Raw genomic sequence first — 20574 nt, forward strand, 5'->3', positions numbered from 1 at the left:
ATTGATGAACTCTTCTAGTTTTTACTGGTCTGAGAAGTTGTTTATCGCTCCTTCAGTTCTAAGTGATGATCTTGCTAGGTAGAGTATCTTAGGTTTCAGGATTTTTAACTGGCACTTCGAATATATCCCCGCAAAGTCGCTGCAGAAAAGTCATTTATAGCTCTATGTAGGGGTTCCCTCATATATGACTGTTGTTCTCTTGTTGCCTTTAGAATTCTCTTTACCTTTAATTTTTGCCATTTTAATTATGATATGTCTTGGTGTGGCTGTGTTTGGGTTTATCTTATTCAGGACCCTCTGTGCTTCCTGGATATCTGTTTCCTTCTTCAGGTTTGGAAAATTTTCAGCCATAATTTTATCAAGTATATTTTTGACCCCTTTCTCTCTTCTCCTGGGACCTCTATAATGCAATGTTAGTACACTTGATAAACTGTTGTCATTTAAACTTTTGTCATTTTTAAAATGTGTTTTTCTTTTTGTTGTTCTGATTGGTTTATTTCCATTACTCTATCTTCCAGATCATGTGTGCTTTTCTGGATCGCCTAGTCTGCTGTTAATTCCTTCTAATGGTGATGGTGGTGTTTGTTTTTTTTTTTTTTCCAGTTACTGTATTCTTTCATTCTGATTCTTTTTTAATATTTTCTAGTTCTTTGCTAAAATTCTGACTGTATCTATCCTTTTCCCTAATTCAGTTAGCATCTTTATTACTTATGCTTTGAACCGTTTATCTGATAAATTATATATTTCTATTTCATTAGTTTTTGGGGGGTTTTTCTCTTGTTCTTTCAGTTGAAGCAAATTCCCCTGTCTTTCCATTTTGCTTAACTTTCTCTGTCTCTACGACACTAGGTGAAACAGTTACCTATGGCAGTCTTGAAGGTCTGTCCTTGTGTGGAAGTGGCCCTTTACAGTTTGCATGTGCCCAGTGGCTATGGTGGGAGAGCTGGATCTGACGTGAGCATGAGTCATCTTTCCCCAGGATGTGCTGGCAGCTCTTACCTTGGTAGTAGGTAGGGTGAAGATGGAGGGGCCGGGGCTCCTCTGCTCAGTGGCCAGCACCACCCTTTTGGAGTTGGGGGCAAGTGCCAAGTTGCTGGAGCAGAAGCTCTGAGGGTCAGGTCTAAGCTGGCTCCCTTCCCTTTAAGTGTGTGGTCCCCACCCCATCCCAGCACTGGCTCCCTGGTCCAAACGGGAGCAGTGCTGGAGCAAGAGGGGCTGGTGCTGTGCTTGGCGTAGGTCTGGGTGCAGGCTCTGGTGGCCCTGGTGATAGTCAGGGTGCCTGATGGCTTCTGATGTGCTGCCTCCATGAGCACCCATAATGGCTGCCCCTGCCCCACTCAGAAGGCACTCCAGATCTGAGCCATCTTTGTCCCTCACAGCTGAGCTCTCCTCTTGGCCACTGCAGCCCTCACTGTAGTATAGAGCTGTGTTACAGAGCAGACAGGGCTGGCGTGGGCTGGGACGTGTGCCACCATGTCGGCTGCAAGAAACGCATCAGCATCCCAGGCAGTTTCAATCTGCCCTCTCTGCCCTGTTTTGGGAGTAAGCAAGCTTGTACCAGCTCCTCATGGGTGGGGTCCAGGCTTCCTGCAGCCCTCCTGTTAGTCCCACCAGCTTTCCAGCCAGCCAAAGGGAGTTTCTGGTGTCAGACCTCCCAGGGCTGGTGTGGCCAATCTGCTTACTTCCCAGGGAGTATCTCTGCCCATGAAATCCCCCTCCTCTTCTGAGACCCCTCCTAAGGGCACAGGTCCTGACCTGGTCACTCCTCTTCCCTTTCTACCTGATTCCGGGTGGCTCTTTCTTACAGCCTTGATTATACAAGCACCTTTCTGCCAGTCTCCAGTTCGTTTTTGGTGAGAATTGCTCCACATGTGGATGTCTTTTTGCTGTGTTCATGGGGGGAGGTGAGTTCCACATCCTCCTACTCCACCGTCTTAATCTCTCTCTGCAACTTACTTTTAAATGATTCAGGAAGAAAAAAATTAGACAGGAAGAGGGAAACAAATTGAAATCATTCCACCATTAACCATTGTTAAATCTGTGTGGTGAGTGGAAGGATGGTCATTGTACTCTTCTGTTCTATATGACTGAAGATTTTCATAATAAAAAGTTGGAATAAATGATGGTGACAGTATCATTTGCTTAGGGTGCAGACTCTCAAAATCACTGGAACTCCTTGCCTTTTAAAAATGTTTTTAAAATTTTTAAACGTTGTGTTAATTTCTGGTATAGAGCATGATGATTCAATTATACATATATATCCATATATATTTATTCCTTTTCACATTCTTTTTCCTTATAGGCTATTATGGAACTCCGTGTCTTTCATGAATCACTATTCACCTATTGTAAGAAAGTAAGGTGTCTATGTCAGGAATAGTGCCCTGCCCACAGCAGACCCTGAATTATTTATCAAATGGATGAATATTGCTTTTTCTCCCTTTGGTTTTCTTTACTGCACCTGCCAGTCTAGCTAAAACTAACCTTAAGCCATTCCCATCTTTCCAAATGCTTTGAAACCACAGAGTGAGGTGATTTTGCAAAGAATGCCAATAAAAGAAAAGATAGCTCTTGTGGCTGGTGGAAGAGTGAGCAGCACGCTAAGAGAGTGGGTGGCTTTTTGCAGCGTCATGGATGTTCAAAGTGCTGTTTGGTCATAAAAGATCAATTCTCTGCTGGCCCCTCTATGAGCTGCAGTGTTGTATATTGGCTGCTTTTCCTTTAGGCATAAATTCTCACAGTGGTCCACCAGCGACTCTGATTAGGACTTGAAGTGTTATATTCTGTAAAATTCTTCCTTTCATCTATCTATCCAATCATCCAACCATTCACTCACTAGTTTACTCAAGAGTCAGGAGTTACAGGAACTAGGTCAGGGAAGAAAATGTGATGCAAACCAAAACTGGAAGCACATTTGTGATGTTATAAACAAGAATTATAGTGATCGGTGAGGTTGTAGAAAGGCTAAAAGGCACATCCTCCTCTAAAGCAGTGCTCCTCAAACTTTAATCATTGCCAAAAATTCGTGATTTCTGCCAGATCTGAGGATCATTATTAACTACAGAATGATTACTTACTGAATATCCTCCTTTAAACCCATTCACCTTAAAAAAAAAAATCAAATGCTTACTGTGGTCTCATCCTAAACATGACTGTCCAGAAAGTCATGGTGGGGATGTGTTGTTGCTTTTTTCTCTGATGTATTAAAATAAATGCCTAGCTGTGTATCCTTAACAATAGATGTAATCAGTGGAACACATGCCACACTATGTAGGAATCTACCTTTCACAAAAGGATTTAGGAGGCAAATGGATTGAGCTTAAAATTCTAGCTCGTGTGTGTGCCCGTGAATGAAACACATACACATTTCAACTCACCATCACTTGGCCGCTTCCGGAAGGAAAGGCTGTTCAGGCCTTCCTTTAGTAGTAGATCAGTGATCTAAACTGCTTTGTACAGTTAATTTCCCAGAGACCAAAAGGAGAATGGAGTCCGTGAATATTTTGCTGATTAGAACATGAGCAGGAGTCCTGAACACTCATATAGATCCCCTATGTCCTGATGCAAAAAGAATTCATCTTTTGACACAAGTATCAGATACTCCAAAAACTTAGAATAATGAATGTAATATGAGTGACAGAAAATGTTTTCTAGGTAAGGTTAAGGTTTAGTGGGATTTTTTTTCTTAGTATTTTACATTTTAGTCTTAAAGAAATGGTACCTCAAGGCTGCCTCCTCATTTCCCTTTGAATGTAACATCCTCATTTTCACAATCAGCTACTTTCTTGGTACAGAGCTGGGGGTGTGCAGGTTGGTAGGTGTTTTAAATATACTTTAGTTGCTTCTGTCTTTCATTTGTCAAGTATTTACTGCATACCTACTACACCCAGGCATTGGACTGGACGCTGGGAAGACCAGGAAAATGGAAACAGACATGGTTCCTGCCTCGTGGAATTACTGTATAGTACAGAGAGAGGTACTAATGTCACCTCCTAAATGGACAGAAAATTGTCCTGAGGAAGTGGTGTTTGAGCAGAGATCTGTGTAGGGGGAGACAGAAAGTCCAGGCAAAGGGAACATCCAAAGCAAAGGCCCCCCTTTTGTGGTGGGGCTGAGTGGGAGAGCATCACACATCCAAAGAATTAAAGAGAATGCGAGTGGCTGAAGCCTGAGGTCCGTGGGGCTGGACAGGCATTGGCCCTGCATGCTGGGCCCATGGTCACGGTAAGGAGTTTAGTCTTTGTCCCAAGAGCAGCAGGGCAACCCTGAAGGGCGGGACTCCTTAACAAAACTCAAGGCTCTGTTAGCAATGAAGAAGGGGGAAATGGTTATCAGGCACATGAACAGCAGTACCTACAGAAACACCCCAAACATGGCCTAGTCGAAACAGAACTATTTCCCTATCCCCCAAACCCTGCAAAGAGTGTGCTTTACTGTTTCTCATCTCAGTGAATGGCCTCACCATTCCTCCAGTAGCTCAAGCCAAAATCTAGACTTCATCCATGATTCTTCCCTTGTCTTCAGCCCTTTACCCCTCACATCTAATCCATGGCCAAGTCCTGTCCATTCCACCTCTTAAACATCTGAACTCATTCACTTCTCCATCTCCACCATCAAGCTTATGTAATCATCTCTTGCCAAACCACCGCAGTGGTTTCCCAAATACTCTGTTGGCCCTACAATCTGTTCTCCAAACAATGTGGCCTTTTCTTTCCTTTTTTTTTTTTTTTGTATATATATTTTGATTGAAGTATAGTCAGTTTACAATGTTGTGTTAATTTCTGGTGTACAGCACAATGCTTCAGTCATACATGAACACACATATATTCATTTTCATATTTTTTCACTATAGGTTACTACAAGATATTGAATATAGTTCCCTGCGCTATACAGTATAAACTTGTTGTTTATCTATTTTATATATATTAGCTAGTATCTGCAAATCTCAAACTCCCAATTTATCCCTTCCCACCCCCTTTCCCCTTGGTAACCATAAGTTTGTTTTTCATGATTGTGAGTCTGTTTCTGTTTTGTAAATAAGCCCATTTGTCTTTTTTTTTAATAGATTCCACATATAAATGATATCATATGGTATTTTTCTTTCTCTTTCTGGTTTATTTCACTTAGAATGACAATCTCCAGTTCGTTCCATGTTGCTGCAAATGGCATTTTATTACTTTTTATGACTGAGTAGTATTCCATTGTATAAATACACAACTTCTTTATCCAGTCATCTGTCGATGGACATTTAGGTTGTTTCCATGTCTTGGCTATTGTAAATAGTGCTGCTATGAACATTGGGGTGCATGCAAAGTGTTCTTTTCAAGATATAAATCCAATCATGTTATTCCTCTGCCTGAAGTCCAGGGATCCAGGGTAAATCTTGCTGAGCCCTTGTCAGTCATGGCAGACTCATGCCACTTGCCTTTGATTGGTTTCTTTGTGGGCAGAGACCCAGTAACTAGTTTCTGGTTGTTGAAACGTGAGCATTGCTTCTGGAGAGCTTCTGGGAAAGGTATTCTTGCTTTTGAAGAGATCCTTGGAAGAAAAGGATCCTTTTGCTTTTGCTAGACACTGTCCCATGGGGTGTGTCTGGAATGGCAGCAGCCTGACAGTGCAATGCCAGGGACTGGAGGGAAAGCCACGTTTGAGGTCCGGAGTGCCACCCCTGGAACCTGCCCCACCGCTGGAGACAAATCCCCCTGCTATGATAGCCTGTTTGAGTTGGGTTTTCTGACATGCGCAGCCACAAGGATCTGACAAGTGTCTGAAGCATCCAGTGCCAAAAGGGCAGTTGCATAAATGTACCTGAAGCTCCGTGGAGAGATCTGAGCTGGAGAAATGTATGTGAGTCCCTGGTGAAGCTTAGGGAAAGGATGAGATTGCCAAGAAGGAGAGCAGAGGGTGAGATCAGAAAAAACTTCAGGAGAGGATGAGGAGACTGCCAAGAAGGCTGGGAGGGATTGGGTCAGAGAGGTGCCAAGGGAGACCACTTGCGGCCAGGAGAAAGGATTTCCTCCTCCTCTTTTCTTTATACCGACTGAGACTAATAATATTAAGGACATCACAACATTCCTAAGTGTATTCAAAGTGGACAAAAGGAAGTGGCTGAGGAATGTTTTCAGCTAGAGGAGGAAGCTGGATTTCAGAACCAACCCTGGGGATTAGGAGTGTTTGGCTGCCTGCCATTTAACAAGGAGGTCGTTTTACCAGATGTTCAAAGGCAACCAAAAACTGAACAAACAACCTGATTAGAGAATATTTCTCCTCTTCTGAGTGTAAGATACTGAGTTAGGTGGAGACTGGAGGGGCATCCCAAGAGGAGGCACCGTCGTATAAAAAAAAAAAAAAGCTTGGAGGTGTGAAAGCCAAGGGCAGCGGTCACAGAACGAGGCTGGAAAGAAACGTGAGAAATGAGACGGGAATATGGGAATGAGGCCAGCATAGGGTGTGTCTTGTAAATCAGGGAGGTTAGATTTTATTCAGTCTGAAACTGCTCCCGTGTTTGGCTTTTGAGCAGTAAAGAGTTGGATTTGGTAACGGTGTTCTAATTAAAATGAGGGTTTGTGAGATAAAAACTGAATAAATTAAAAAAAAAATCAGAGGACCAGGAGCTACGTTACCATGGGAAAGATTCTCAAACTTCAATGAGTACCAGAATCACCGGAGGAACTTGTGACAAATATAAATTTCTGGTACTCACCGCCCCCGGATTCGGATTGTATATGTCTGGTCTGATAAGTACACTTTAAAAAAAGCCCTTCTGGCAGCGGGCCAAAGGATAACTTGTAGGGATGAGAGCTGGGACAAGGAATGACTTAGGAGAGCGCCTATTCTCTGTAATCCATTCGCTCCTCCATTCTTTGACACAGGAAACAGGCGTTTCTCAATGTTACATCAAGTGTTCTTCCAGGTTCTCCCAACCTGACAGCGGCCCCAGCTCCTCCCATTGCGGGCCGGCAGGACCCGGCTGCGCCCGACGTGGCAGTCTCAGGCCTCCTGGAGCCGCCAGGGACGGAGGAACGAGCGCGGGCGGGGACCGGGGCGGTGAGGCGGCGGCGGCGGCTTACCGTCAGGCTCCTCTCTCGGGACTCCAGTCCTGCGCCAGGCCCCGCCCTGACCCAGGCTAGGAAAAGCCGCAGTCACAGCCTTTCTGAATGGCAGCGGCGGTCACGCACAAATCTGTGGGCGGGTCTCCATGGTGACTGACGGACGCCCTGCCCAATTATGTCCAGGTGCTTGTTTCCGCCCCATCCCTCCCCCGGGGCCGAGACCTCTGTGACTGACAGTTCGCCCCGGGGCTGTTACGTAAGGGGAGGGTCAAGTGCTGCCCCACCCAACCAAAGCCGATTTGATTGGCAGAGCCTAGTGCTGCCGTTCCAACCGCCCCCGGAAGAACGTTCTTGACGGACAGGTATGGGAGCCACTCGGCGCGGCGAAGTTGGACGGAAGCGGCAGGGCCCAGGGGCGGGGGCCGGGGGGGGCGGAGCCGAGGCTGAGAGCTGGCCGGGCGGGGCGGGGAGTAGGCAGGGGCCGGGTTGGCGCTGCGGCCAGAGATGCTGTGGGGCCGCGACTGCGCTCGGCAGCTAGGAACACTGCATTGAAAACACCAAGGTGAGGTGCACTGCCAGGCCGGTGGTAGGTACTTGAGGGCCTTGGAGTCCTCAAACCGGGTCCCCGGCGTCGTCGGGCCCGGCATTTGTCTGCCTTACCGGGGGCTCTCGACTCCGCAGTGACGGCGGCCTCGCTGGGACATGGGGGTGGAGCCGGGCACCTGTCCGCGTTTGCAGGCACCTGCTGTGCCGGCCGCCGGGAGGTCCAGGGCCTGGCGCCGGGAGGCTGTCCGGGAGCCGGGCTGGGCCGGCCTGAGGAGGGGAGGCGGGCCCGCCCTCCCCGGCCCGGTCCTCACGCCCGACTCCGTCCCCGCTCCCAGGTTGAGGCGGGTGTCCGAGGCCCTCAGCCCCCACTGGACGGTCTCTCGGGCCCAGGGCCGGCGTCGAGCTAGCTGCGAGGCCGGGACTTGGCCTCTGCCTTGTACTCATCTCGAGACAGGTTTGTCCAGATTCTCTGCGTGCGCAGAGATGGGTTTCCGCCCCCGGGCGAGGGTGCCCGTCTCGAGTGTCCCCAGAGAGCCGGGGCCGAGGCTGTTTTCATCTTTCTCCTTGGGCCCAGCTTGTTCTCCTCTTAACATAGAATTTAAGGCTGTTCAGGGTGATATGCCTGTTTGAGGACTATGGTACATAGAAGGAAAGAACCGCCCGTCTTTCAAGTTTTGGCTTACGACAGGTGCGACTCGTTCGTGCGGGGCCAGGATACTGACTTCTCAGCTGTGTGGTATAAAGAAAGGCAATCATGTCTTATTTGTATGGCTAAACCAGCAGAAATTCTGAAATTGTTTCGGAATGACTAGGACGTGTCTCGTGTCTTCTAACATCCATGTCACTCCTGTTGGAAGATGTTATACTCTGCCTGGGTAGAGTAGACATCTGTTATATGGTGTAGTTACTTCTGAAAAGTGTGCTACAATTTCTCCAGGGGATTATGTTGCTGGAAACAGGCAGCGGTAGATAATACCGCCTTCTTAAAGACAGGGGAAACTGGGGATTTTATTTGATTCTTAAAGACAAAGTCATAGAATCATTATGTGTTAGACTAGGAAGGCACCTTACTGATCCACCCCAGTAAATTTACACTGTGGTGAGCACTGTATCCCGAGGGGATAGGGTCCTCTGTTAAATCAGTTCTGTCCTAGATGATAGTCGAGTGCTGCACATTACTCTGGATCTGAAAACCAGTGTTTCATTTGCACCAAACAGGAGCATATCCCACCCCTCGCTTACATTTTTGATGTCCCAACCATTTTTACCTGTATCATAGTCACCTTTAAAGGCAGATTTGTAAAGAGCTCTCAGGAATAAGTTGCTACTTATCAGATGTAAGTCATCAGGTAAGTGGAAGAACCAGAATCCTCATCCCTTTAATTATTGGGTGGCATTGTATCTTGGAAAGCAGAGCAGCAGTAATGGGCGCTGGCAGGGTATGGGATCCACCTGTGGATGTCAGAGGCTCGTTGGCAAATTGTTGCTGATTAGGGACATTTGGTACATGCTTCTCTAATGATTTGCTTCTTAAGAATTTTGTAAAATGTTGCTTAAGTTTTCACCCTTCACCTTCAGCCTTTTGATTGGTGCAAGTAGGAATTTAGAGGAGCTCGGCTTTAAACATGACCGAGCCTGGGGGAAGTCAACAGAGCAGACGAGCTGCTGTTCTTAAAGCTCCGCTAGCTGCTTGTCCTTTGTATTTTTAGTAAGTGACCCACTGATTTTGGGACCTTTGAGACACGCTTTCTTATCCACTTCATGAAACTTTGGTGGAAGATCTGTGTTTGTGAAATGTCTGTTTGCACTCCTCTGTTGCATTCGTACATATTGCTTGGCAATTCCTTAAAGGCCTAATCCTGCTGTTTCCACACTTGAAGCAGCTGAAAAAGGTTGTTTCTTGTGGATGGTCCCAACAGGACCCATTAGCCCTTTCTCATCTGCTGTATCTTCGGCTACCAGTTTTGCTGGAGAGAATCATTCTGTACTTGAGACAACTCATGTAAGACACTCTTAAATTAGCCCCTTGGATCTTTAATTCCCATATCCCTGGGAACAGTGAGAGACCCTTTGTGCATGAGGGCACAGTGCATTCTGAACCCAGCTTTCCCAGCAGCCAGATGCCTAGATATTATGCTAATAGCAACAGTTATAGTCCATATCTTCTGCACTTCTGGCACCAGAGCTGAACTGTGTCACTGAATATTCTGAATCCTGGCCAAGGACTCAGTACACAGATTCCTGTCGGCATTTAAAGATGGGAAAGAAACTGGAATCAGAAGAGGGAGGGAGTATAGAAGGAAACTGTTTCTGAAGATTTTTTTCCTCTAGGTTTTTATAACCATATATTATATAACGTTATACTGTATTTCTATTTAGAGGTTCACGTTTAGTTCTTAACTATTTCAGATGTAACCATTGGTGTTGGTATGTTTCTCTGTTTTCCCATCTCATTTTAAGGTAAAGTGAATTCTGTGGACGAAAGAGGTTGATGACACAGACCACAGAATTTCTTTGTTTGGAGGACACGTTATGAACCCTTTCTGGAGCATGTCTACAAGCTCTGTGCGCAAAGTAGGTATAGTTGATAAGTTCAGTGGGGAAACCCATTTGTGTCAGAATAGAAGCCAAAAGAATTCATACCAGGGTTGCCTATAGCCTTAACAAATTGCCTTGTTTTTCTAGTTTAGGTTTTACTTTTGAGAAATAATTATTTTGTTGACTAAAGTCAGTTTCTGAGTGATTCTGCTAATCACGTTTCTGTTTTGACTTAGGTTATATTTACACATGATGAAATTTGTGACACATTATTGTAGTAGTTTTTCTACAAACTGTAAGATTCCATGGTTAGAAAAGTCTTGGGAAAGGCCAGTCCAAAACGGTCAGGTCAGACTTGAGAGAGCTGGTTAAATTTTTCTAAATAAAATACCTGTTTTATTTAGAAAAATAATACATTATAGGAAAACTTAAAATACAAAAAGAAAATGAATATAACCTGTAATTCTGCCTATAAGAGAACACCACTATTAATCAACTTTTTTCTGTATACAGTACTATGTACATGTTTAATACAGCTATTTTTTCAATTTTTTTAATTTTGGGGGGAAGGCAATTAGGTTTTTGTGTATTTAATGGAGGTGCTGGGAATTGAACCCAGGGCCTTGTGCATGCTAAGCAAGTGCTCGACCACTGAGTTATACGCTCCCCTTATACAGCTAATTAAACGGCCTTTGTACCTGAGCCAAGAAAGTGCCATGAGATGGTAATTTAGTCTCTGACTCATTTAGACCTTTGTCTTTGATGAAGGATGACAGTTTTCTGGTGATAGTCCACATGTGGAAACATATCCATTAGGGACAAGATCAAAATCAGACCCATGCAAGTGAGAGAATAGCTTCATTCTTAGTTTCTGACCAAAGTGATGACATCAGGTAGTGACTGTGAGTTTGGTCATCTACCCTATTTTGAGCTACTTAGCACCTGACCTGTAAGTGCCAGGGGTTTTTTCTAGTCTTGCACAGTTGTCTAATTGCTCAGTAACCCCTTGCCCTCTTTCTGGGACCGCCAGGAGAAACCATTCCTTTCTGTTTCATGTAAATCCTGTAAATATCGGCTTTATTGTCATGGATGAATGAATGGGCATGGATGAATCTTCTAACGGTTTAGTCTTGGAGCAGCTTTGTCCCGCTCTTTAGAGTGGCCTGCCTGCTTCAAGCACTGTCAGGCCATCTTGCTCATGGTGCTAGAATGTCCTTAGAAAGAGTAATTCCCGCTTTTCAGTCAAGGACCAAGAGCACATCACATGTAGTCTTGTGATTTAAGAATCATCCTAACAAATGTTCTCACCACTTCCACCTTGAATAGCGATCTGATGGTGAAGAGAAGACTTTAACAGGGGACGTGAAAACCAGTCCTCCACGCACTGCTCCAAAGAAACAGCTGCCTTCCATTCCCAAAAATGCTTTGCCCATAACTAAGCCTACATCTCCTGCCCCAGCGACACAGTCAACAAATGGCACTCACGCTTCCTACGGACCTTTCTACCTGGAATACTCTCTTCTTGCAGAATTGTGAGTTCTAAACTATTTGGTTCCATTTTGAATGACCCTTGAAAGGTAAAGAATTAAATTTATTCTGATGGACTCAGTAGTACACAGCAGCCATTTACCCGTAAAGCGCAAACCCGTCCCCCTCCGGCGTTGGCCTTCGTGTGCACAGGACGATGGAAGCGGTTGCTGGTAGTATCACCTTTCTTAACCAAGGCCTCAGTGGTGTTACATAAACGCCCTCTTCTACAAGTGATGGTTCTTACTCAGAGCTTGGGTAAATAAGATTTAAAGGCAATGTGTGCTTTAATTTTCCATGTCTGTTTTGGAGAGCAAGAGGAGAAAGAAACTAAGATTTACTAAGCATCCACAGTAGGTCAGAAACTTAGTTTTGGTCTCCCTTTATATGAGGTGAGGGTTCGCCTCCCGAAGAGGTGGTTGTAGAGGGCGGACAGTGGGAGGGTGATCATTGTTCCTCCTTGGGTCAGACCCAACCAGAGGCATCCTGACAGACTGAGGAGATGGTCCCTGGAGGAGACGGTCCCTGTAGACAAAGGTCAGGAAGCCAGACTTTTGGAGTCAACAGCTGAAGGAATGGGGACCATGGACTTGGAGAAGAGAAAGCCTAGAAAGTACTTGTTAAAGCTGTCTTCATATGTTTGAAGGTCTGTCATTAGAAAAGGAATTTGACTTTTCCTGTGTGGCCCCCAGAGGCAGACGGGCAATTCTAGGGAAGTTATAAAGATTTGGGCTTCATGTCAAGAAGAACCTGACTAGTCACAGAAGTCAAAAATTAGAGTAAAGTTGCACATATCAATAGAGTGTGAGGAGATGGGCACTTCTGCAGAGTCTCCTAGTGATGACCCAGCTCCTGGCCACCAAAGGGGCTCAAATAGTGAGTAAGTGCAGATGGCATTTGATTTGATAATTTGTTACAAGGACAAAGTTTGGAGAATTCTTAACTTCAGTCATTTAAGAATTCCTTTGTACATGAAGTTATTTTAAAAGCACCCTCAAGCCCTCCATCACTGCACTAATGCTGCCACATTGGAGGGTCTGAGGCCCCAGTGTAAATGGCTGGGTGTGAACCAGTAGCAGCCGTCCCTTCGGCTTTATAATGGAGGCCTGTGTCTGGCCAGGCAGAGTTGGACAGCCTTCCACTGTGACATTAAATCTGCTGTCTGTGTTGGGATACAAAATTGCCTTTCTGGCAAACCTCACTGCAGTAGTTACATCTGCCAACCATGCTGCTGTTGACATGCTGAATTTTAATGACTTAAAAATGGAATAACTAAAATGATTTTAAAAATAAGTGTGGTAGCAAATAGGTAATAAATAAAAGCAACTGACGCAGGTCCAATAAGCTACTTCTCAGAAGACTGAGGACTGGTAGGTTCATGTGTTTTAAGGCCCTCGGTGAACACTGTTCTTTTTAAGGTCCAGTCACAGCCTTCCTTAACAAGGGTCATAGCCCGGTTGCAAGGGACAGAGAAGAATGGCTGTCAGGTGACAGGTCCCAGAAGGGCCAGTGCAGCCTGCGTGTCAGTGTGCTCATCTTCCCTCGTGTCCGCACCACCGTTTTCCCACACCAGGGCCCACAGAGTTCAGGTGTCCGAGTTGGGGGCAAGTTCAGGAGTGTGAGCGCCTCACGCGGATGCCTGCCTTCACCCAGAACACTGCCACGTGGACTGGTGTTCAGACTTGAAATGACACCCACGTGAGGGTAGTTCCATCGAATTCTGATGTCTTAATTACCTAAAATTGTATTTTAAAATGGCTTTTGAATGTGGGTGGGTGAGATCTATTGTCCATAGTCACGAAGGCAGTAATTTGATACATACTCTCATTGACCTAAAATTTAATGTCCAGCATTGCCTACAGGTTGGTTTCCAAGATGGTGTGTTTTAGGGAAACTGATTTCTGGGAGGAAAACTTGATTCTTTGTGTATCCGTTTGGTTTTAATTTCTTAATCTGGGGCCCGCTTTTGGCCATGTTTCTCTGTGAGCAAATGCTCGGAAGCCAGTAAATGGGCAGCAGTCAGGGCCAGGTGACAGGTTGTGATGGCTCCGTCTGTCTGGTTAGGGCATCAGCTGCCCCTCGAGGGACTCCTCGCAAAAAATGAACGTGGGCGGTTTGGTCTATATGTGTCATTTCCATTTCCATACATCAAATCTCACTGTTCTGCTTCTGTTTTAGTACCTTGGTTGTGAAACAGAAGTTACCAGGTGTCTATGTGCAGCCATCTTATCGATCTGCATTAAGTAAGAAGGATTCACTTACTTTATAGCACATTTGGTTCCTCTGACACAAACATAGCCATTAACGGTGTATATTTTTTCCTACAGTGTGGTTTGGAGTAATATTCATACGGCACGGACTGTATCAAGATGGTGTGTTTAAGTTTACAGTTTACATCCCTGATAACTACCCAGATGGTGACTGCCCTGTAAGTAGGGGGCACAGCCTGGCTTCATTTCTTGGTCAGCGAGGAGGGCTTAAAAGGCTTTAAAGATTTCTTGCTTCTTTTCCTGACCTAATGCGTTTATGATTTCAGTTTCCCAGAATCTCTTACCTACTCAGCAGCCTGTCACGGGGGTTTTTATGCCTTGCTGCGTCTGGCTGTGCTGGCCTTTGCCCTTGGCTTTACCGGCTTCTCCGCTCGGCACGCGCGCTGAGGCTCAGTGCAGCACTTACTGTGTGAGCGGTGACTGCCGTGGCAGGGGAGAGTGACTTTCCCCCGCTTCGCTGCAACACTTAGTTTTACAGGAAGACACTGAAAATAGTTAAGTGTCCTCTTGAGGCAGCTCTTTGACTTTAAGCAACGTGACGGCCTTGTCCTGAAGCCCTCTTTGCAGCTCTCTGTGTGGGTCTGACAAGCTCTATTGCTGCCATTAATGGATGTGTCTCTCTTTAAATCCAGCGCTTGGTGTTTGATATTCCGGTCTTTCACCCGCTCGTGGATCCCACCTCAGGTGAACTGGATGTAAAGAGAGCATTTGCAAAATGGAGGTTAGTAAATAAGTGTTTCCTCTGGTGACATAAGCCAGCAAGAGGAAGCCTCAGTAACCCTGTCATGTTTCCCTTTAGGCGGAACCATAACCATATTTGGCAGGTCCTGATGTACGCAAGGAGGGTGTTCTACAAGATTGATACAGCAAGCCCCCTAAACCCAGAGGCTGCAGTTCTGTATGTTACTTTGCTTTGTTATTTAAGAAGAATTTGAAGATAGTGAAGTAGATCACATTGGTAACTTTTTGATTTAAACTTTTACAACAGGTACGAAAAAGATGTTCAGCTGTTTAAAAGTAAAGTAGTTGACAGTGTTAAGGTGTGCACTGCTCGTTTATTTGACCAGCCTAAAATAGATGACCCGTATGCAATTAGGTGAGTGCTGATTATCCAGAGAAACTGCACTTTGCAGCACTGTGCTTCCATTCTCCAGGTGGCCTTAGAAAGGGGATTTAAAGGGAAAGTGTGTAATCTGTTAGCTTACAACCTTTCTAATTCGGTTATAACTTGACTTCTGCTTTACGTGGACTGACACGTTGTGCCAATAGCAAGCCTAGAGACTTTGGTTTCCTAATGTCACACGTTCAAATGTCAGGACTCCTTTCCAGCTGGCAGTTTTAGCTGGAGCCCCTCTTAAACTCCCTTACCCCATCAGCGCACAGATTGGTGGAAGGAGGGAGATGAACAGTGTGCGAGCGATCAGTATGAACGACGGGTTTGTTGGGCACTGTGATACTTTATCTCGGGGAAGAGGGGCAGAGGAGTATTGAGAAGTAAGGAGCTGGTGATTTAGCTCTTTGGCAGCATCGATGCTGCTGGTGGGGCAGCACAGTGTAGTGGTCAGGAGCTTGGGTTCTGCAGTTAGACTGGGTGGCTTTTCCTGATGGGCTTTGGAGACCCAGAGCGGTTACTTTCACTGTGCCTCACAGGACTCCAGAGGTGTTGGGAGCGAACCCATGTAAAGTGCTTTGTGAGGGACGGTTATGTGAGAAAATCAGAGAATGTCTAAAACTTACATATTGACGACTGACTAAAAACTGTTCCCTGTTAAGTTTTGTTAGGGGAACTGGCTTAAAATTGTAAAAATGGACATTAAGCAGATTTAGTGAGCAGTTTGTTAATGTTTTTCTCTTCCTTAAGCTTTTCTCCGTGGAATCCTTCTGTACATGATGAAGCCAGAGAGAAGATGCTGACTCAGAAAGTAAGTAGATGACCATTTTGGAAGTAGTTAACTCGTTTGCTTTCTAAAATGTCTTCATTGGCAGCTGCTCAGTACATACAGGTAACTTTTGGGGAAACCAATCTGTATAGTGCTGACATCTCCTCATCGGTTATTTTTTTAATGTCTGTTTTTCATTGTGCCTAGAAGAAGCCTGAAGAACAGCACAATAAAAGTGTTCACGTTGCTGGCCTGTCCTGGGTAAAGCCTGGCTCGGTACAACCTTTCAGTAAAGAAGAGAAAACAGTAGCAACTTAAGAGCCGGTGACTCTGGTGCACTGTGCACTTTCCTGCTGGACTCGGGCTGGTGACAGCTGACCGATGGCAGAGGACTGCCTGCAGAGTAAAACAGTGTGAACGGTGACTGATGTCGGTGTCGTCCGTGAGTGCTTGGGTTTGAGCCGCGAGTTTTGGAAACCTCTTTACGTGATGCGTTACTTCTGTCAGAAGTGCTTTAGGGCGGTTATCTAGTTCAGTGCTCCAAGTTACTGGGGACCTTGACGCTTAAGTATTTTTCTGAATATAATGCTAAAGGTAAGTTGCATTCATTTAAACGAATAAAGTAGGCGGAGTTCAGCGCTATCTAATGATTTCTGAATCAGTGGTTCCAGCCGTACATACGTTAGGATGTGGAGGACAGGTATGGAGAACAGTTCCCATAGCTGATGAGCACTTTTAAGTGGAAGATCACTTGAACCTCAGGCCTCAGCCTACTGTGTTACTAATATACGAACTGCTGTCACTGAGGTACATATTAGGTGGGTGAGAGGAAACCAGAACACTCGTTCATAGTTTTTTTAAAAAGCAAATTACTTACTGTATTTTTATGGCAGGAGGGAGAAAAAGTGTTAAAATGGTTTCTATTGAAGTCAGATATTTAAATGATGAATGATTAATGTGTTTTGTAGAGACAATAAACCAATAAATGATTGTTCTTTGTCATTTATGCAGGAAACTAAATACCCTTTTCTCAATATAACTAAACAGATTAATTTATAAATGCTTTATTGAAAAATACACTTATTTTCATATAAAATTACAGTAGCAGTAAGTATCTTGAGAGGTTTTATAAATATTTTTGCAGAACACTATTCTAATTGAACAGTGTAAGTTCCATATTTCTTTCAGAGCAATATGAAGTTACCTAGTAACTTTGTTTATACTGATTCAATTTACAATTGAATTTTCTCCCTAATAAGATTATTCATTCAACTTTAAAACTGCTGGAACAATAGTGATTAATAAAGGTATATATAGATAATTCAATAGCTGTTAAATTAACATTTTCTAATTTGTATAAATGGTACTATGTACTAATAAAAACCTAAATTCTCCAAGCTTTTTTTTTTATTTAACTGTCAGGAACACATCCAAAGATTTAAAATATATCACCTTAATAAAGACACACGTCTTTTGGATAACTACCTCCTAAGGAAGAGGTCGTAATTTTTCATAATAATCCCCTTAATTCACCTTGATTTAAAATCTTTACTTAGCCATCCGATCCCTATTAACAAAACACTGGAGAATTTAAAACACACACCCAAAAGGTAGCTATTGGAGCTTTAACAGTTTTTAAAAAAGTACAAAAGCATTGAAGAAGATACTGAATTAAGTTCAGCCTAGAAGTTTTGTACTCAAAGTTCACATTGTAGAAAGTGCCGTCGCAAATATACAGCAAAATCTAGGTTACAAAATCATGCCTTTTACAGCCCTAAAGTGCCACTTCTTATACAAGTTCACTCACACACTGCACCACACCTAAGGGGGAGAGAGGGAAGAATTATACAAAGGGAACGGGAGACTTGGACTAATAACCTAGGACCTCCAAATCTGGGTGCTCTACCTTGTCACCTTTTGGGAATGCAAAAATCTCACACTCCTACCAAGTGTTTTAGGACAAAATACCTAGTTTTTGTTTTGCTTTTCATGAGGGCCAGAGGTGACCACAAAACAGGTAGGAATGAGTTGAAAAACAGGTCCTCTGCTGGAACATGTTAACAGAGACCTCTTATTCACCTATTGGAGTATGCTTTGTTCTCTGCAATACTTGTAATAGCTTTGCCAAAGAGTGAAAAAAAAAAAATCCAAGTTTGGATTCTAAGTACTCTTGATGGCAAGCACTGACTGGTAGGAAAAAAGGCAGTTGGGATGAGTAAAAATATCCTAAGGATACTGGAAGGATTAAGGAAAAGAGCCCCATCATCTAGCATGCATTAAATGATGCTGCTAAACAGTTTGTGAAGAGACAGTTTCAGTACAACAGACTAACCTCAGTGGGAACCTCGGTCATTAGCTACATCTTGGAGACGGCGTAATAAGGCAGAATGATTTTCTGGGCAAATTCTTTTTGCAGGTGATTCACTTCCATCTTCCAAAAGAATCCCTCTCTTTTTGGTTGGAGTTTCTCCTGTCCGTATCATACTGTTAATTTCTCTCAGTCTCTGGGGGGGCGGGTAGGATAGATATAAAAACTTTATAACTGTAATACACATAGTTCTGTTTAAGTCACAGAACCTCAAATGAGTTAAGCAGTTTACCTTGAAGAGCTGGAATATCTTTATAAAGAAAGAACTGTAAAATTTCACATCCTTCCAATTTTACGTCTCAATTGGCTGAGACTGATGATTTTCTGGGCTAGAGGCAGAATAGTTCTATTTTTTTTTAACAAGCTCCAGAGGTGATTTTGATGTACACTTTTCCACAATGTAAAAAGGTCACAAATTTTTTTTTAACAACAGTTAATAGAGCATCACATTGCTATACCATATTTAATCGATTCCATACGTCTCCATTTTCATTTTTTAAAAAATAGCATGATTTTACACAGTATTATACCCTTTTTTGTCCCAGTCGAGTGTTACTCATTTTTTTTTTAGCAGCCATGGAATTTCACAAGAGAAGCCTTAATTCCCTGAGGCATCTAATTAGGTAATTTATTAGTATGATCTGTAATTCTAGAATGTACTAGTTAGTTATATATTATCCTTGGGAGAACTGAGAAAAGTCAGGCGAATTATTTTCTGTGTTCTGTGGTTCACATGAGGAACTCGGATTGAGAAAAACATTGCCAGAGTGCTAGAGAGACTGGATCTATTTATAGGTACCATCAGCATGAAGTCTCTCCAGAGCCCCAAAGTCAGTTATGACGTTTATTTTCTGGTAGTTAAGTTTTTTTTCCTGTGCTGCTGTCATTGTCCCTGTTTCCTAATGTAAAGCATACTGAGGATATTTCACATGCATTTATTATTATAGGAAATTTCAAACATACATGGGAAAGTAGAAGAGTCAGTGAATCCTCACATCCCACTTCAGCAGTTTCAGCCAGTCTTATTGGATCTGTACCCTCATTACTTCCTCATCCCCCAGAATGTTTTAAAGCAAATCCTAGGCATATTTATACTAGTTTTATTATTTCAAAATAATAAACTTTTCTGAGATTTTAAATAAAATCACCAGTGTTTTCTATTATCAGTATATGCACCTTCTCAAATCTTAACTATCTTAAGAAAGCTTTCCTGACTCCCTTTTACCCTCTTGCCTTCCTAAGTCTGTCTGCACTTCCTATCTCTAGTCTCTTATTTACTTGAATATTCCTTAAATTGTTAATTGTATACATTAATTGTATAAATGTTATTTGCATATAATGTATACATCATTATGTGATGTATATATTGTGCAGTCTATAATTGTATACCTTAATATACATAGCACATTAATATTGTACATTAATGTTATGCATAATTTATATACAGTATGCAGTTTTATACACCATAATTGATACAACATGTATATGATAGTTTAAAAATGAATAAATTCTTATTCCAAACAAATTCATACAGAACACACCTAGACTGCTTAGCCTCACCTAGTCCCTTGGGACACCTACTATCATCATTCATTCCCTGAACAAATCAGGCCACTGTGTAGATGTCTACTCTTCTCCTAGGAATGCACTCATTAGAAATGTAATGTGCATTAAGTAAGGTTTCAAAAATATTTAAATGGTACATTTTATGTACCATTTGGAATATTTGTTCAGCTAACATTATGTCTTAGGTCTTCTCATATCAGTGTATATGGATCCCATCTCTCTAACTGCTCTATGATATTCTATGGTACATCTGAATCATAGTTTAATCCCCTACTAATATATTATTTCCTCCCAATTGTTTACTACTATAAGCTCTATTATTGTAACTTATTAACAAGTTGTACCAATTCACTGAAACTGTCCTGACAAGTGTCACTAACGATTAATCATCTGACTTGATCTTGTGTGGTGTCTGATACTTCTTTTCTCATGGTAGTGTAAACGTCAGGTTATCATAGGTTGGTTCTGGACCTTGAGGTACTTCTTGCTTTGTAATATTCTTCCTTGATCTCAGCTATTACCTACTAAGTTGTGATGCAAGTCTTTCTCCAACAGTCTAATAATACTGCTGTCATTTACTGAAAAAATTCCCAATTCTTTGCTAGATTTTTTTTTTTTTTGAAACATCCCCAAGTAGTGATAATATACAGGCAGGATTGAAAACCACTGAATTGGACACTTAAAAAAATGTTTTGTGCAGAAAAAGTTAGGTTAAGTTTACATACAGTTACAATTCACCCATTTAAGCCTGACAGTTCTGCATGCTTTGACACATACAGTCATGTTACCACCACAATAAAGATAAAATAGTTCCTTCATTCTGAAGA

At 43.1% G+C, this 20574-nt stretch overlaps 2 protein-coding genes across 6 annotated transcripts in view; one reads left to right on the plus strand and one right to left on the minus strand.

Moving 5' to 3' along the window:
• Positions 1-7501: 7501 nt before the first annotated feature.
• AKTIP (AKT interacting protein) lies at positions 7502-16819 on the plus strand. 4 transcript variants are annotated; one of them, XM_031458439.2, is made up of 10 exons: positions 7502-7614; positions 10059-10172; positions 11463-11668; positions 13842-13906; positions 13991-14091; positions 14566-14654; positions 14733-14831; positions 14922-15029; positions 15795-15855; positions 16021-16819. In XM_031458439.2, exons 2-10 carry the CDS (start codon positions 10131-10133, stop codon positions 16129-16131), a joined length of 882 nt encoding a protein of 293 aa, XP_031314299.1. In that variant the 5' UTR covers positions 7502-7614; positions 10059-10130; the 3' UTR covers positions 16132-16819. The 4 variants fall into 4 exon arrangements, with proteins under 4 accessions (XP_031314299.1, XP_031314300.1, XP_064345234.1 ...); XM_031458440.2 differs by having other exon boundaries at positions 7505-7614; positions 16024-16819; XM_064489164.1 differs by having other exon boundaries at positions 7509-7638.
• A 42-nt stretch (positions 16820-16861) lies between these two features.
• Positions 16862-20574, minus strand: part of RBL2 (RB transcriptional corepressor like 2) — a 42346-nt gene continuing 38633 nt past the window's right edge. Inside the window, exons 22-23 of one of the 2 annotated variants that reach the window (XM_064489163.1) lie at positions 18146-18317; positions 16862-17634 (exon numbers count right to left, since the gene is read on the minus strand). In XM_064489163.1, the coding sequence (XP_064345233.1) occupies positions 18147-18317 (171 nt within the window). In that variant the 3' untranslated portion in view covers positions 16862-17634; position 18146. Of the gene's footprint in view, positions 18318-20574 lie in introns of both variants that reach the window. The other variant, XM_031458438.2, reaches the window with a different exon arrangement.

This window comes from Camelus dromedarius, chromosome 9 (genome assembly GCF_036321535.1).
Source record: "Camelus dromedarius isolate mCamDro1 chromosome 9, mCamDro1.pat, whole genome shotgun sequence".
In the NCBI taxonomy this organism is placed as follows: domain Eukaryota; kingdom Metazoa; phylum Chordata; class Mammalia; order Artiodactyla; family Camelidae; genus Camelus; species Camelus dromedarius.